Here is an 18,134-nt window from a genome sequence, read left to right on the forward strand (position 1 = left end):
GTTGTTGATGAAATACTAAATCTGAGCCTCCTCTTCCTCTTCCTTTCTTTAATGTTCTAACTATTTTTAATTTTTTTTTGTGGTTAATATAAGCTTTCATTATATGATATAGATGGATAAAGAGCCTGTCGTCAATTTAGATTTGAGAAGTGATGATGATGGTGTCAATGAATCGGTGCCTGTAGCTTCAAATACAGCTACAATTTGTGATTCCACTGGTAAACATAAAAGAAAGTTAACTTCAGTGATTTATCAATTTTTTCAAATAAATGAAGCAACAAAAAAATACAAATGCATCAAGTGTGGTATGGAATATCAATTTGGTGGTAAGATTGGGACTGAAAATTTGAAACGGCATATAGAGAATTGTAAGAAGAATCGTGATGTGGGGCAAATGATTTTATCACAATCTCAAGGATCCATTTCAATACAGTCTAGTAAATTTAATTCAGAAAAATTTCATGAATTGTTGACATATGCAATTATCAAGCATGATCTACCATTTCAATTTGTTGAGTATGAAGGTATTAGATCCTTACTTGCTTATGTTTGTGAAGATGTCAAGTTAGTATCAAGGAATATATGCTGAAATTGTATAAAAAAGAAAAAGAAAAGTTGTTATTATGGCTACACTCAATTCCTACTAGGATAAGCTTGACTTTAGATTTGTAGACCTCTATTATCACTGATGGGTATTTATGTTTAACCGCCCATTTTATTGATGAAGAATGGGTGTTGCAAAAGAAAATTCTTAACTTTCGTTTCATGCCTCCTCCACACAATGGCATATCTTTGTGTGAAATAATCTATAGTTTGTTAATTGATTGGGGGATTGAAAAATAGTTATTTTGTATGACATTGGACAATGCATCAGTAAATGATATTTTTGTTGATATGTTAAAGAACCAACTTAATTTGAAAAAAGCACTTTACTCAAATGGTGACTTCTTTCATGTTCGATGTTGTGCTCATATTCTTAATTTTATTGTACAAGAGGGATTAAAGGAGATAGATGAATCTATTTACAAGGTTCGTGAAAGTGTTAAATATGTGAGAGGTTCACAAGTTCGGAAACAAAAGTTTTTGGAATGTGTTAGACAAATGTCTTTGGAAAGTAGAAAAGATTTAAGACAAGATGTTCCCACAAGATGGAATTCAACTTATTTGATGCTAGATAGTGCTCTTGCTTATCGACGTGCTTTTTTTCATTTGAAATTAAGTGACTCCAATTACAAACATTGTCCATCTGAAGAAGAGTGGGACAAAATTGTGAAGATTAACAAGTTGTTGAATGTATTCTATATTGCTACTCTTGTATTTTCTGGAGTTAAGTATGCTACAGCAAATTTATACTTTCCTCATGTTTTTTTGATTGAGCTCATTTTAAGACAAGAGATGGAGAGTGTAGATGCTTTCATGCAACGGATGGCAGGATAAATGTATAGAAAATTTAAAAAATATTGATCAGATCATTGTTTAATCTTAGCCATGGTAGTTATTTTGCATCCTCGATATAAATTTCAATTTGTAGAGTATTGTTATAGAAAGTTGTATGGATATGGCTGTACGGAGACCATCCACATCTGTGATTGCATGTTTTCTCTCTTCAATCAATATATAGCTTCTTCTAAAACTCCAGTTGTTGGTACATCAACTGATGCAGACATTGGTTGTGGTACTTGTGAGACTTCTGAGCCATGTAGAAAAACAGATGTTTTTCAGATAATATAAATTTTTATTTATCAAAATAAATTTATTATCTTGTATATAATACTAGTTCTAATAAATAACTTATTTCATTTTTATAATGTTGTAGGATTTTGATACATTTGAAAGCTTTGAATTTGTGACTACTGCATAGAAGTCTGAATTGGAATTATACTTAGATGAGCCAAAAGTTGATAGGAATCATTTTCGATATTCTCATCTTTCTCTCATGACACGTGATATTTTAACTATTCCAATATCTACAGTTGCCTTGGAATCTGTTTTTAGTATTGGTGGGCGGATACTTGATAAATATCGCAGTTCACTTAAACCAGATGTCGCTGAGGCCGTGATTTGCACTCGAGATTGGATATTTGGAAAGAAAGGTATATAAATTAATCATTGTATTGCTATTATATTTTTTGAATGAGTTTATTATTAACTATTGTAATCTTTCAATGTAAATGTTTTAGAACCCGAGTTAAATGAGATTGTAGAAGATGTCATGAACTCCACTTCCATTAATGAAGCCCAATCAACTCAAGGCTCGGCCAATATTGATCCCAACTCATAATGAGATGAATCATGGTTATGCATTCTTTTTTGGATTGTGTTGTTCATATTTTTCGAACATATTATCTTGTTATGTTGTGTTTTGTTTGAAACTTTTTTTTGATTTTTGTTTGAGCAAGAACAATGGATGTTGTTATGCTATCTTTATTTGAAATTTTAGGTATTTGTTTGAATTTTAAGCAATTTTGAGATTGTTTTAAAGTTTGTATGTGGAGGCTATGATGATTTTTGGATATATTATATATATTTGATGGCTCAACTAATTCTAGCGGCAATAATCTTGGATGGCCTTCTTATATAGGCAACTGATTGTAGTCGTTTTGATTTAGCTATGAATTAATTATCAGATCTGAGCCTCTCCAGTTAATTGCTGAAGCTCATAAAATCTTGGCTTTTAGGCTGCTACTATCTATTTAATTTGAACATATTGTTGGTGATGGAATTTGGTTTAGAGTTGATGCTGTATCCTATTTGAATCTTTTATACATGTTATTGTTGCAACGTTGCTATCTTCTTTGTCATCACTGGATTATAATTTGGGAATATGTTCTGAATTCTGATATTATTTACAGTAACATTTTAACTTAATATTTTGATATATGTATTTTATGTTCTATAATAGGATGTTGCAGGTTTCATACTTTCATGCATGATATGTGATTGGACTTAAAAACACTGTGATTACTTATTTGGTTGGTAAGCTTCTTTTTTTTAATTCTTGAGCAGGTTTTCTCCTCATGCTTTATGTTATTTAAAATGATGATATGTTAAACAGTGGCAGTAGTTGTTCTCCTTTAAGGAGAATGTGTTTCTAGACTTTCAGTTTGAAATAGTATATTTTGTCTTGAATTGAATATGCTGGCTATTTGTGAATTATGATGTTTGTTTTGTTCATATTTTTGGACATATATATATGTATTGTGGAGGCTATGATGATTTCTAGATATATGTTTGATGACAACTATTTCTGGCGACAACAATCTTGGATGGCCTTCTTCTATAGACAACCGATTGTGGTCGTTTTGATTTAGCTATGGATTAATTATCACTTTATCAGATCTGAGCCTCATCTTCTTTTTCTAGATATGCATGGATCTTTCTTTTCCATTCTTTGCTATTTTGATGTTTTTCAGATGCAGCAATCTTATTATCTTTCTTGAGATGGATGAGAATGTGGATTAGCAGATTCATATGTTTGAAGTTGTACCACATGTTTGTATCCTTCACTTTTTCTCTATCAATATTTTGTATTCAATTGAACATTACTAAAATATAATTTTTTTATGTAGGAATCAGGATGAGTTTCTTCTAAGAAATCATCCCCGAGCTTATATGAACTATGATGATGGGCAACATATAAGCCTCAGGCCTCTCTGGCTAATTGCTGAAACTCATAAAAGCTAGGCTCTTAAGCTGCTACTACCGATTTAATTTGAACATATTGTTGGTGATGCGATTTGGTTTAAAGTTGATATTGTATCCTATTTGAATCTTCTATACATATTATTGTTGCAGCGTAGCTATCTTCTTTGTCATCACTAGGTTGTAATTTAGGAATATGTTCTGCATTCTGATATTATTTACAGTAACATATTAACTTAATATTTTGATATATATATTTTATGTTCTATAATAGGATGTTGCAGGTTTCATACTTTCATGCATGATATGTAATTGGACTTAAAAACACTGTGATTACTTATTTGGTTGGTAAGCTTTTTTTTTTTAATTCTTGAGCAAGTTTTCTCCTTATGCTTTATATTATTTAAAGTGGTCATATGTTAAATAGTGGCAACAGTTGTTCTCCTTTAAGGATAATATATTCCGATTTGAAATGGTATATTTTGTTTTGAATTAAATATAATGGCTGTTTGTGAATTGTGATATTTGTCTTATTTAAAAACAGGTTAAACGGATCAGGTCGGGTTGGTTAAATAGGTTGTTTATCTATTAAACAGGTTAAACGGTTTGAGTCGGATCGGTTAAACAGGTTAACTGTTTAATAAACAAGTTAAATGATAAACAGGTTGGGTCAGATCGGATAAACAGGTTAACTGTTTAATAAACGGGTTAAACGGGTTGGATCGGGTGACCTATTTATTAAATGGGTCAAGTTCAGATTTGAAAATCTGACCTGTTTAATAAACAAGTCGAGTTCAGATTTGATGTTTTCTGACCCGACCCATATCTGATCCGACCCGATCCGATTGCCACCCCTAGGCACAAGTGCATATGACTCCGCTCCACGATCATCAATTCATCGATAAGTCATAATTTACTCATGCCATACAAGATAGGGACTGGTGTGCAATCCAGTAGGACGAGTCCTTCAAGATGATTCAGGACATGGTGCTGCAACCTTAGATGACCTTGCAAATGGAGAAAGGTTCCTGGACATATCCGCAATCCAGTGATATACCGAATTTTATTCCATATAAGCTATGACCAACATGAATATTCTTCATCTAAGATATCATATTCAAGTGGCTACCATCCTCGACAACCTCAGACAACTTACAAGCTAGATTTCACTATATTGATCTTCAAATGGCCAGTTGAATATCAAATGAAAGATTAGTACCAAGATGGCTATCCAGGAGGTGGAGATAATGGACCACAAGGATAGGTAACAAATTATTTAGAAAGTTGGTGTAGTATCCCAATCCAAGACTCCAACCAGGATTCGACGTGTGTGAGAAACATTAATGTAGCTGCAAGTGCTGCAGCCACTTTATAGTGCAGTGGGAAGAGGGCTTTAAAGGACAAAATGCAATCCTAGATTCTAAATCTGAGTTTGATAAAATTTTTAAATTGAACTTAAGAGTCCAAAATAGGAAATAAAGCAAATCTCAGCAACAATATAATCCAGAATTAGATTAATATCAACTATAAGAACTAAAAATGAAAGACCAATAACAAAGATCAATACACCAATACCAAGTGCATATAACAATCCCAAAAGAAACATCCAGGAAATGAGTCTTTCCAAGCTTAATTATTTAAAAGAAAGTGGATAGGTTTTGAAGGAAGATAAAGAAGGTAATAGGTTACGAGGGTTATGAGAAAATGGTGATTATCTTATATGAGAAAGTGAAGATCAGCGAGGTTCAAAGTTACAACAGGTTCACCAGATATGGATTACCTATGACCCCCAAGGATAGCGGCACCGCAGTGGACAAACTCCAATACAGGAAGGATGAAAAGCAAGAAAAATCTAGAAGTGGAGAGGAAGAGAGATCAATCCGAGCACAAGAAAGAGGCATCTACGAATCAGAAAATAGAGGGAAGCTATACATAGAGAGAGGGGGGGTTAGGATTTCTATCAAGTCTTTTTTCTTTCTTTTTTTTCTTTTTTTGATTGGTCCAAAAATGCTATTTTCTCTCTTTCCTCTCTTTTCCTGTCTTTTTTTTCTTTTTCCCCTTTTCTCTTTCCCTTTTTTCTTTTCCTCTCTTTTTTTTCTCTTTTTCCTTTTTCTTTTCTTTCCCTCATTCCTAATAAGAGATAAATCTGTTGGAGAATCATATGGCCCCCCACAAATCTAGATTGGCATTCCCATTTCGCTAAAAATGAAAAAAAATTAGATCGGACTTGGCTTAACCTATCCAATTTTTCTCAAAATAATTAAGCTGGATTGAATCAAACACTACAAATAAAGAAAAATAATGACTTGACAAATAAGATAAAATAACGACTTGTTCCGTTGCATCAATTCTCCCCAAATGGGAGAGTTCTCGATCCCATCGAGATAGCCTCCTGATAACTTTAATATAGGCCCTCTCGAAGCCGGTGCAACTCTTCCTTCGAAATCTAGCTGCTATTAATCATTGGATGCCCTTGCCAACATACCAAATATCGATGATATGTATCCCGATGTGTCCTAATCTCACGAACGTCCAAAATCTCCTCTACACCCTCTGATGTCATCTCTGCATCTGTAATGAAAGATAGCGCCTTGATACCTTCAGTAGTGGGTGCTTCTCCATAGTACTCGAACAAATCACTCACATTGAAAACTAGAGAGGGAGTACTTTTGGTGGCAGATCAATAAGATAGGCATTCTTCCCCAACTTCTCGAAAATTTTGAACAGGACAAATTTCTTCCTGTGCAGCTTGTTATAAATTCCGACTGAAAATCTCTCCTTTCTGAAATAGACCAAAACACTATCTCCCTCACTAAAATCCACACCTCGATGGTGTAGGTCCGTTGCTACCTTATATTTGGCGATGGAATCCCGCAACCTTTTATAAACCTGTTGTTGCACCTCTTGAACCTATTTCAGATAGGACTCGACTTCTGCACTACATCAGGATATGGAATGGTGTTCGATCAAGAAAATGGAGAATAGGACAGCCATTAAGAGCTTCAAAAGAAAATTTTTCTATGGTTCTATTGATCGAACTATTATATACAAACTCAATTTGTGGTAAGATTAAATCCCATTGTTTTAGTCTTTCACCTGCAAAGCATCCTAAAAGATTGCCCAAAGATCGATTTACCACCTCTATTTGCCCATTAGTTTGCGGGTGATATGGGCTACTAAAATTTAATCTACTTCCTGATCATCAAAGTTCTCCAAAAATGGCTTACAAATTTAGTATCCCTATCTAATGTGACTGACCTAAGAATGCCATGCAGACACATAATTTCATTGAAAAATAGTTTTACATTATGTGATGCATCGAACATCCTTTTATAAGGAATGAAATAGGCCATTTTAGTGAAGCAATCTACAACCACAAAGATTGAGTCAACATATGCAGTTTTGGATAGGCCATCAGGGAGTTCCTCTAGCATAATGTCAAAAAATTCGTCTAACAGTGATCGAACAGCCAACGAAACCTTAGGAGTTTCAATTGTTTCTTTTATCACTAAGATATAAACCATAGGGGATCTTACTAAGTTTTTGGCAAATTGGGACTTGTTCAAGGTCATTATGGATTGCCTCTCAGTGGATGATGGTTTTTTTGGGATAAGTCTGACTTTGACTTTGACTTTGACTTTGATGTGCTGTTGAGTGCAATCAGTCTAATCTTTTGGTTGTCCTTAATGACTATGTATGTGTTCTCCTTCCCGTCATGTATGGTGCTATGGTCAAACTGCCAAAATCTTCCTAAAAGCAAGTGGCATACATCCATGGGTATAACATCACACCAAACCTCGTCAATATAAATCTTCCCAATAGAAAACTTAACTAGACTTCAATAAGGTTGTGCAAGCTTATCAATTTTTAACTGAAGCTTATTAACCATCTCTTAGGAGACAGTCTCTGTGCTCCCACTATCAATTATGACATAGCAGAATTTTCCCCCAATGCTGTAGATAATTCGAAAAAAACTGCATCATCTCCAATCATCCTTGGTAGTTTTGGGTGCTACTAAGACTCGATTGATCATTAGGCTTGGTTCAATAACTGCAGCAGTCTCATCAAGGATCTCACTATCTACAATAGCATTTTCCTCATGCATTTTTATCTCTTCTTCCTGCTCACTCTCGTCGGCATTTTCAATCAAATTTGTCCTAAGCTAAAACTATCTCAAAGGACACTCTGATGACTTATGACCTGGTTGCGGGTTGCCACACTTGTAACAAGTAATATTGGATCCCAGGGGCATAGCACCTAAAATCTCTTTATCTTTAGTATCAACAACAGGTTTTGTAGGGGGTTGGATGTCATTTTTCGAGGCTGGTTTGGTTCCTGCAGTGGTCTTCCTACTTAGGTTTCTCTATCAGAATGTTTGCCTTTTCAACTTGGACTTGGCCTTAAGTACGTGACTATAGGCCACATCGATCTGCAAAAAATTGCAAAAGACTAATTCATCTTGAATTTGATGGCGAAGTCCGATAAGATAGTGAGCTATCCGTTGTTCTTTATCCTCCTTAACGTCATTACAGGCCTGCAAGATATGAAATTCCTTAGTATATTCTTGCAACATCTTAAACCCTTAAGATTGTGAAGTTTTTAGAATAAGGTTTGTTGATAATTGGGTGAGAGAAATTTTTTTCTAAGCTTCTCTTTCATTCTTTCCTAAGAGGCAATTCTCTCCTTGCCTTTTCTAACCCTATCATTTTGGACTTGCTTCCACCAAACTAAGGCATGATCTTTCAACTTAAGGGAGACAAAATTGATCTTTTTGTCTTCGGAAAACTCTTTTCACTCAAAGAATTGTTCTAACTTGTCGACCGAATCTTAGAACTCTTTTGAGTTCTAGCCTACCCTCGAACTCATCAACATCAATCTTAATACCCTGATCCCAACAAGTGGTGTTCACTTGATGTTGGATGGGCCAATTTCTCCAAAAAGGTAGGTCGAATCCTTCTACATCAGGATCACTCTCATAATTGGTAGCTCCATTCCTTCCATATTGACAAGTCATGTTCATGGCTTTTAACATTTGTTGTATTTGATTGAGTTGGTTCCGTATATTTCTCATAGCCCCTTGTTGTCTTCCATATGCCTCTCTCCAATCTTTAGGATTTTCTAAGTGATTGTTTGTCATTTTGAGATGCTAATGGCCCTACAATGAAGTGTTAATAATTTGAAAAAGTTATGGACAGCCAACAAGATGCAAAAGATGGACTTTCAACACTTTTTTTCAACCTTTCTAGGCAACAATAAAGTGCAGATGGAACAAGTTCATGCAATGGGCATGCAATGATGTATAGTTCTAATAATGCATCTGAATGAAAGTTCTTGGATCAGGACTTGCTCTGATACCACTTAAGGTAGTCACAAGTGTTGTTGCAATGCTATAGCCACTTTATAGCACAGTGAGAAGAGAGCTTGAAAGGCAAAATGCAATCCTAGATTCTAAATCAGAGTTGGATAAGATTTTAAATTGAACTTAAGAGTCCAACACAAGAAATAAAGCAAATTTCAAGAACAATATAATCCAAAATTAGATTAACAGCAACCATAAGAACTAAAAATAAAAAACAAACAACTAAGATCGATACACCAATACCAAGTGCATATAATAGTTCCCAAAGAAACATCCAGGAAATGATTCTTTCCAAGCTTAATTATTTAAAAGAAAGTGGATAAGGTTTTGAAGGAAGATGAAGAAGGTAATAGGTTACGAGGGTTACAAAAAAATGATGATTACCTTGGATGAGAAAGTGAAGGTCGATAAGGTTCAAGGTTGCAATAGGTTCACCAGAGTTGCCTACGACTACCAAGGCTAGCGGCACCGCAGTGGACAAACTCCAGTATAGGAAGGATGAAAAGCAAGGAAGATCCAAAAGAAGTGAAAAGAAAAGAAAGATCAATCCAAGCACAAGGAAGGGGTGTCTACAAATCAGAATATAGAGGGAAGCCGTATGTAAAGAGATGGGGTTTAGGATTTCTATCAAGTCTTTTTCTTCTCCCTTTTCCAAGCCCCAAGAACCAATATTTATAATCTTTTTTTTCTTTTTTCTTCTTTTTTTTCTTTTTTGATTGGCCCAAAAATGCTATTCTCTCTTTCCTCTCTTTTTTTCTCTATTTTCTTTTCTTTTCCCTTTTTCTCTTTCCCCTTTTATCTTTCTCTTTTCTTTTCCTCTCTTTTTTCTCTCTACCCTTTTCTTTTCTTTCCCTCTTCCCTAAAAAGAGATAAATCTGTTGGAGAATCATGTGACCCCCGCAAATCTAGACTGGCATTCCCGTTTGGCTAAAAATAAAAAAGATTTGATTCAAATTTGGGTCAACCTATCCAATCTTTCTCAAAATAATTAAGCTGGATTGAATCAAACACCACAAATAAAAAAATAATGACTTGATGAATAAGATAAAATAATGCTTTGATGTGCAGCATCAAACATAGAAACTTCACAAAATTTTAAATGTTGGCATGTATTTTGTACTTCAAGATTATAGTATATTTGTCAAGATTCGAAACTAATTTGACATAAAAGATATAAAAACAACATTGAAATCATAAATTAAACAACCACAATCATTAAAATAACACTAAAAACAATAAAAATTGAAAGAATAAAAAATGGAAAAAATAATATATATATATATATATATGTAGATATACATATATATCTATGAAAATGATAAATTGGTATAGGACTAATACACCATTGCGTACTATGTGTCGATATCGTACTGAACTAGCATTGTACCATACTAGTCACCCATAGATACAGCTTAGATACTAGTTTGGGGACATTGATCCTGATGTTAAAATACGAGATATTTTTCCTAATTTGCATTATTTTCTCTTATTTTTCCTAGTTTTTTTCATAATACTTCCAGATTATGCTTGGCTAAAACTCCATAGCCAAAAATAAAACTACTGAAACCATCAAAAGTTCAAAATTCTCAAAACTAAACTCTATGGAACCAATGAAACTAAAAAGAATCTAATTTTTATGATCGGCCCAGAGAATGCACAAGATAAATAACTGATTTGCTTCATACATGGATTGATCAGAAAATAATGCAGCTTTCATCTCTTTTTGTGAAAAAGCTAAACAGCTCTGAATCTAACAGAGCAAAAACATATCTGAAAATCAGAAAGAATATGCTAACTAAAAGAAGAGGGAAGGAAAGATGGTGGTATGCCATAAGCCTTGTATGATCTTTCATTAAAACTTTTCCTGTACAAATAAATCACCATACAGAAACAGCCAGCTGTTACATCCCTTTTAATAAGCTTAACCACATGCCTTTCCTACTACAACTAGGATTCTTCAATTTGGAAATCAAATTTCATAACAGCAGACAAAATCCTTCATTGATGTGGTTATGACTCCTAAAAGGACTCCATTAAAAAGCAATAGCAGCAAAACTAACAGTCATCTGAAAATTCACTCCTATAAGACTCCTGTAATGGTTTAATAATCTATTCATCTCCTAAATTAACTTTAGTTATAAACCTTTCAAGGCAAAAGCAACAAATGATCCTCTACGGGCACCCAGTAGAAACTCATATTGGCATACAATAACCCCCATAGACATAGATCTACAAAAAAATAAAAAATTAGAAAAAAAAAAGGAGCTCGACTGCATAAGAGTTAAGGCCCAAGAAAAGGGCTAGTCAAGCCTACATGGCTAGCTTTCACCTGGACAACCTAGAGCTCCCCAAGAAGCTTTGTTTGGCCTGTCCTTTAATGTTCACGGCTGCACCACAAGCTCATTGACTCCTTCCCATTACCATTTGTCCTTCTGGTTAATCCTTAAATCCTAAGCTAATTATTAACAAAAACCAGACATCAATACTATTCAAACCCAGCCCTACCAGCTTTCTAAAAATAGTAATCATGTTCTTCCCCAAAATCCCCTTTGTCACTTTGAAACCCACCATTATCCCTTAATTTCAAATTTATTACCATCCCAGTCTATCACCTTTTATCCCATTTCCTTATAGATGGAGATTTGCTTGGCATCACATTTCAACGGACACAAGCTTGCATGCTCCCAAATTGTATTTGAGGATGATTTGCACACTTATGACAGAATGGAATGGTAAAAGCCTTCACACACCTTCTAGAATGGCTTCCAAGGATCTAACAACCACCATCCTGTAGGTATAATATTAGTTTTACTTTCTGGATATTCTAAAATATGGCCAGGGCCCATCATACCATTTCATTAGCCTATATCTTAGTTTGACTATTTGTTATTGCATTAGTTTACAGTTTTCCTCACAGCATATTGGTTTTGTACCACTATATGGTAGCTTTGAACTAATGAAGCTAATTAACTGTATGCATCTATCATTTAGGATCATTTAGGAGAGTGTCACTCTTGAAATTGTTCTAATGCATCACTTCATGACAGATGTTAGGAGGTTGGTTCGATCCTTACATTTCTAGCATGATTTTCAGAAAAAAGGTGGCAGTGCTCTCAAGAGAATTTTACATATTTTATGGGATTTGTGTCCATTCGAGTGTGTGAGATCTTGCTGCTTGTTCTCTGTATGAGGAATATGGTTCAGGGTTTCTTTAAAATTGATGTTCATAATCATGAGCTACAAAAATCTCCTCGGTAAGACTTCAAGATTTGTTAATTTATGTTGATGCAACAGCTTGTCATCTTTCTTCCTTCCATAACAACCATATAGAACATCGTGGACTCAATGGAGACATGGCAAATTGCATCAGCTAACCTAACTGCTTTGAGTAAAATATGCTTCAAAGCACTAGTATTGATTATCAAGTTTGCAATGACATTTCAAGATAAAATGTTATGAACAGAAAACATCCTCTCGAAAGTAGCATATTATTCAAAAATGAAAATACAAGCAAGAAGCAATTTCCTGATCAACATGTCTTAATTCCAACTGGTTAATGTGCTCAATGATAGCATGTTAAAGACATCAAAAGACACATCGTGAGAGACATACATGACATACCATCTACAAAATCTTGAAACTAATTCCAGTTACTGAAATTAAATTAGCAAACAAAATAAAATAAAAGTTCCAAAAAAGAGCAAAAAAATGAAAAGTAGAGCAAAGCTAGCCAACAAGTTTCAAACACATGTATTTGCCCTGGAGAGATAATAACCATGTACAAGTAGCAAATTCTTTTGCTGTACCACAGAATCGCGATAATTTGATAAAATGAGAAACCTTGAAGACTTGGCCTTACTCTACCTGTCAACACATAGCTCAACCCCTCTGGAGTAGATGTGTCTGCAGTTTCAGCAATCCGATCAAGATCCTTCTGAAGTGACCGTGCCATGCCCAATAAGCCGACCTACAAGAGCATGCCAGTAAAGCAAACTATGCTATTTTCTTGTCAAAAAGGGGGGGAAAAAATCAAATCATCAGATTCATCTAATCTAGAAGACCCTCTTTTGTACTGTATGTGAACGCTGGTCAACTCCTTCCTTTGTTCTTGCAATAGATGCAAAATTTTTTAATTCCAGCACCAAATTCTAATAACTCCAAAAGGCAGAAGAAGGGATATAGAACAAGATCCAGAATAACTACTTACATTCAAATAATAATGTCTCTCTAATTACAGTACAGCATAGCAGGTGTTCACAAGTTCTCCATGTTCTTGAAAGAAATAACTTCTTACAACTATAATTCCAAAACAAATAATTCCCTGTAATCTATATATTGAATATCACTATTATTCTATTTAGGATCTTCATACCCATAAAAAAAGAAGAAAAAGAAGATGATGATGCAGAGGAGGATCGGACTCACTTAACCTCAGTAAGCAACTACACAGAAAGTTTCTTTTAGCAAGAATAACCAGAAGCAGCTTTAGTACCCACGCCTAATTGACAAATCAATTTTTGTACAAGATGATATCATGGATATAAAACTAATTTAATTTCGCAAGAATCAACAGGGTCATGGGAAAGGAGAATAGCTGAACAAGGAGTTCAAGGACCAGCTACTTTTGAATGATGAATAACTTTGCATAAATTAAAAAGAATTTAGAAAATGTTCCATCAGGAAACCAGTTGGACAAAAATAAAATAAAGAATCAAACAAACTTCAGCTAAAAAATTTTCTTATACAGTGAAATATAGGAGAATTAGATATTCATCAAACCTGAAGTTTGAGGACACTCGTCTTCTGGGTGTCAGCGAGGACGCTGCCACCATCCCTCTGGTCCGAAATAATTCCAGCCAGCAAAATAACTGCCGCAAAACAAAACATAAGGAGGATGAATCCACCCTCCGAGTTGAAGCCCACCCCGACGGCCCGAACTAAACCTCCTCCTGCACCGAACGGAGAAGGAGCGTAGTACGGAACAGAGTACGAGAAGCTAGAGATTGAGGGTCTCGAATAAGAATGCAAAGAAGAAGAAGAATGAGACCGAGAAGAAGAAGAAGAAGAATGGGACCGAGAAGAAGAAGAGAAGGCACTTCCTCCCATCCTTCCCCCGGAGGCCGCGAGGGCGGGAAGTGGATCGGCCGTCAGGAGGAACCCTAGAAAGATGACGGCGATCGCCGATTTCCTCAGCGCTCTTAGGGTTTCAAGAACCGCCCTCGCGAATTTGTTCCGCTCCTCCAGGGAGGAGTACGCAGCGGCAGCGCATGGCCGGAGCGCCGCCATAGGATTTGGGACGGATTGGATAGAAACTCTCATGAATTTATGGCTCGTGGGAAGAGAGAGAGGCAATCGGGATTGGAATTTGTGGAAGAAAGGATTAGGGCGAGGCCGAAATTTGGACGGTTCTCTGAGCAAGACTGGGGTTTCGAGGATCGAACCGGTGGCCATGGGTGATAAGGTCGTCGTCCGCTTCCGCGTTTCCACGACGGCGGGGAGATGAGGTTTTGAACCGCAAACACCGATTGAAGGGATCTGCGGGTGGGATTGGAAGGCCGAGTCACGGGCGTCGAAGCGGGATGGGTGGAAATGTTGGATGGGGTCCTTGGTGGTTACATCGGTGTAGAAGACGGGGTCAGAAGATAATCAGAGAAATTGATGGACGGCCCGTCTGGCCCGACTATTGAACCTTTTCAGTTATTTAATTAGCGGTCCCTTCGTGACCACGTACCAGGAAACTTCCTCGTAGACGAACACTATAACATCTGATCCCTCCATCGCAACATGTTTTAACATTCAATTCCCAAGCCATATTTTGAGTTTCAAAAGTTCCAGCTATTGCTGCGAATCCCCAACGGGTTGATCGGCTAAAAATCGAGATGTTGTCCCTGATTACTTGATGGTAGAAAATTTGTAAAGTCAAATTCATTTGTAGAAAATTATCCGATAAAAATTTTTTTGATATTTAAGTTAATCAGAAAAAAAATAATTAAAAATATCAAAATATGAGAGTTAAAAAATTTTGTAATCAAAAAAACTTATCCAATCTCCGTGCTTACCACTTTGTATAGGATGGAGAGTACCGTTATTATGTAACCTCCACCTCCTAGAGTTAGAGATGTGGGCATTATTGTCCTTAATGGGCAGTTACTTTCTTAACTACCATTAAGACTCTGTAATGAGCAATCAATAGAAAATTGTTACACCCATAATTCTTTAAATGTGGGGGATTAACACCCACATTAAATGACTATCGCTTAACCCCCACTTCCTCAGGATCAAGATATTCGGGAAGAATCCGAGTGAGTATCCAGCCGAACATTGGCGGCATGTCAGACTTAGTCGACTTAAACCTAACTTAGTCTAACTTCGTCGGTTGATTTCCGAATTATATCGTTGGCCAAAAAATTAATTAGTTGGTACAAGCCACTTGTAGGTTATATGTTCAGTCGATAAGGGGATGAGGATAAATTTTAGTCGGTTAAGCGACGAAAATTTATCCCAACACTTGTCTCCCAACTCCTGAGTTCGATGCCGTAGCATAATCAGGTGAGAGGAGTTAATCAATGTGCAAATCCAAGTTGCTTCTTCTGATAAATTTCATTTATGATTGTCTCGAAAGACGATATCTAACATTTTCTCATTTTATGAAGCGGGCAGTTGTTTTGTCATTTCGTAAGATGTGCGACAGCTCCGTCGTCTTGCGGATTGTGCAGCAGTTAATACTGTGGGTCGTCCAAAGTAGGCTTCCATAATGATTACAGAAGATTGCACGACAAAATAATGATTCTTGAGCGGTCCGAGTCTACTACGTGTCAACGATTATTTGCTCAGTCGATCTTTACGTGGATTCGGCCAACTTGGCAAGATCATGACGGTGATTTATTGAAGAGCCGAGAGAACGATCGGTTGGGATTGCGGCCACATGTCAGAATCTTCGATTATGGTGGGATTTTCTGCATTGATCGCGGCTATCGAGTATGCCTATAAATAGGAGATCTTCTTCCCCTTAGGTTCTCTTTTGGTTTCAGGATCTTTGTCTCCAATTCCATCCTTGTTGTAGTTCTCCCTGTTTTAGCTTTAGCTGCATGTGGGGTTCATCTTCTTTGGAGTATGCTAAGCTTCTTCATCATCGTCGGTGGATTCTTAAGGTTGAGTTTTTCTTTCCTTCATTTTTTCAGTTTCCTAGGATTTTTCCTAAGGATAGCTTCATTTGGGAGAAAGTCTGGAGACAAGAACATTGTGAAAGATTAAGGTTCTCAAACTCCGACTATCCGAAGGGAGACCGAGGATGTTCCTCGGGATGCTCTCGAAGATATTACTTCTTCTCGACAGGACCATCTGGATCCTCATAAGTTGGATGATCAGCTAGCTATCGAAAATCCTTTTTGAATCTCTTTATGAGAGATCTGAGTTGTCTGAAGCCAATGTTCAACGGCTAAGAGATCATTATCACATTCTTAGTTGATATTGATTGTTATTACCTGATGAAGATAGTAGGATTGTCTGTCCATTGGATGGCTATATTGCTATTTATGAGAAGTTTCTTCGTTTGAGATTTCGATTTTCTGTGCATCCTTTTTTCGTCAATATCTTCATCTTGTATGATATAGTTCCCACTCAACTCGCCCCTAATTCCATTAGGATTCTTTCTTCTTTTATTGTTCTTTGCCACTTTCTCCATTTTGAGCCGAGGATCTCCATTTTTCATGCTCTTTTTGTCTTGAAGAAACTTCCTCGAAAAAGGGGATGGTGGTTTTTCAATCCCCGATGTCATCGTCAATTCATCATCGAGCTTTCCTCTTCTGTTCATGGGTGGATGAACAAGTTCTTTTATATTGCCGCCAACCATCCATGGGGTTTTAATTAGATCTGGACTATACTTAACTTTTTCTCGAACAAGAATGAAGTAGTCCTTGAAGAAGATCAGGAGCAGTACAATTTACTGTTCAGCATCCAAGTTCCTACTTAATGGGAGCTTCACGATGAGTAGTCATTATATGATGTCGGGATAAGCCCGATCAACTCCTTAGGTAGATTTCATTTTGTGAATTTTTTGAGTTTTTCTATCAATTTTTTTTTTTATCTGTGGATTAACTTTCTTCATCGGTTTGCAGGTATAAAGATTTCGGCTGAATCCATCCACTATGCTGTCAGAAAAAGGCCAGATTCTAGGCCTAGCAGACCTTCTCGAGACCACCGAAGAAACCTCGAGAAGGATCTTCTTCACGGATCCCAAGGAGCACACAGTTGCCGTCACCACCCTGAATTCCTCCAGCTAAGCGGACCTCGCCTCTGCCACCAGCGCTAGTAGTATCCGCTGAACAGGATGATGATGTCATCATTATCGGTGAGGCCCCGACGAGACCTATCAGTGTAGTCCAAGCCCTGCCACTGCAGGATGAGTTGGATGTCGGCCGGATGGCGACGTGCGGAGATGCCGGCCGAGGGAAGGCCCCAATGCCCCCCACATTCACCATCGAGCTCGACCCTTTGGATTCCTTCGAAGAGGCATACATTACACTTGGAATGTGCATCTAGGCGACTGACATGGCACGTCAAGATCATCGATTCGTTAGGGAGTTGATGAAAATGGTGATACTTCTTGCCAATTGGGAAGAAAGGAAGGCCCATCCAGTCGAAGAAATCATATCGGGCTCCTACGCATTATTGATGTTGGTAAATCTTATCATCCATCTTTCGGATGTTTGATTATTATTTCTTTTACCGAAGTGTTGACTTAGCGAATTCTCCTTTTTGCAGCTAGCACATGACATGACCATTTTTTTTGAAGGGTTAACCACCTTCGGATGGCTCAATCATCAATTAAAAGATAAGGTCCTGACTGCCAATGCTCGAGTCGAGGTAGCTGAGTAACTTCTTCGCGCTGCTGAGTACCGAGAGAAGAAATACCATGAGAGAATTGCCACACTGGAGACTAAGTTGGCTCCATCTTGAGATAAAGTTGGCAACTTGGAGTCCTAATTGAAGAAGAAAAATGAGGAACTGAATACATTGAAGGTCGACTTCAAGAAGGAGACAGAGTCAGCAAAAGCTGCCCTCGACAAGAAAAAGGGCAAAAGACAAGATGCCGAGAAGACCACCCAGGAGGCGAAGGGGAAGATGTTGGTAC

The 18,134-nt window shown here is 36.7% G+C and overlaps 2 protein-coding genes across 4 annotated transcripts in view; one reads left to right on the top strand and one right to left on the bottom strand.

Moving 5' to 3' along the window:
* LOC105033920 (FLUCTUATING-LIGHT-ACCLIMATION protein 1, chloroplastic) overlaps window positions 1–14,661 on the bottom strand; it is a 36,425-nt gene extending 21,764 nt beyond the window's left edge. The window contains exons 1-2 of one of the 3 annotated variants that reach the window (XM_010908906.4): window positions 13,781–14,650; window positions 12,866–12,968 (exon numbers count right to left, since the gene is read on the bottom strand). In XM_010908906.4, coding sequence (XP_010907208.1) covers window positions 12,866–12,968; window positions 13,781–14,452 — 775 coding nt within the window. In that variant the 5' untranslated portion in view covers window positions 14,453–14,650. Of the gene's footprint in view, window positions 1–12,865; window positions 12,969–13,780 lie in introns of all 3 variants that reach the window. The other 2 variants (XM_073247880.1, XM_073247879.1) reach the window with 2 other exon arrangements.
* Window positions 118–4,185, top strand: LOC140853358 (zinc finger BED domain-containing protein RICESLEEPER 2-like). The gene is given in 1 exon segment (XM_073247881.1): window positions 118–4,185. A coding segment is annotated over 1 exon segment (879 nt). The 5' UTR covers window positions 118–852; the 3' UTR covers window positions 1,732–4,185.
* Window positions 14,662–18,134: the final 3,473 nt, after the last annotated feature.

This window comes from Elaeis guineensis, chromosome 13 (genome assembly GCF_000442705.2).
Source record: "Elaeis guineensis isolate ETL-2024a chromosome 13, EG11, whole genome shotgun sequence".
Lineage (NCBI taxonomy): Eukaryota > Viridiplantae > Streptophyta > Magnoliopsida > Arecales > Arecaceae > Elaeis > Elaeis guineensis.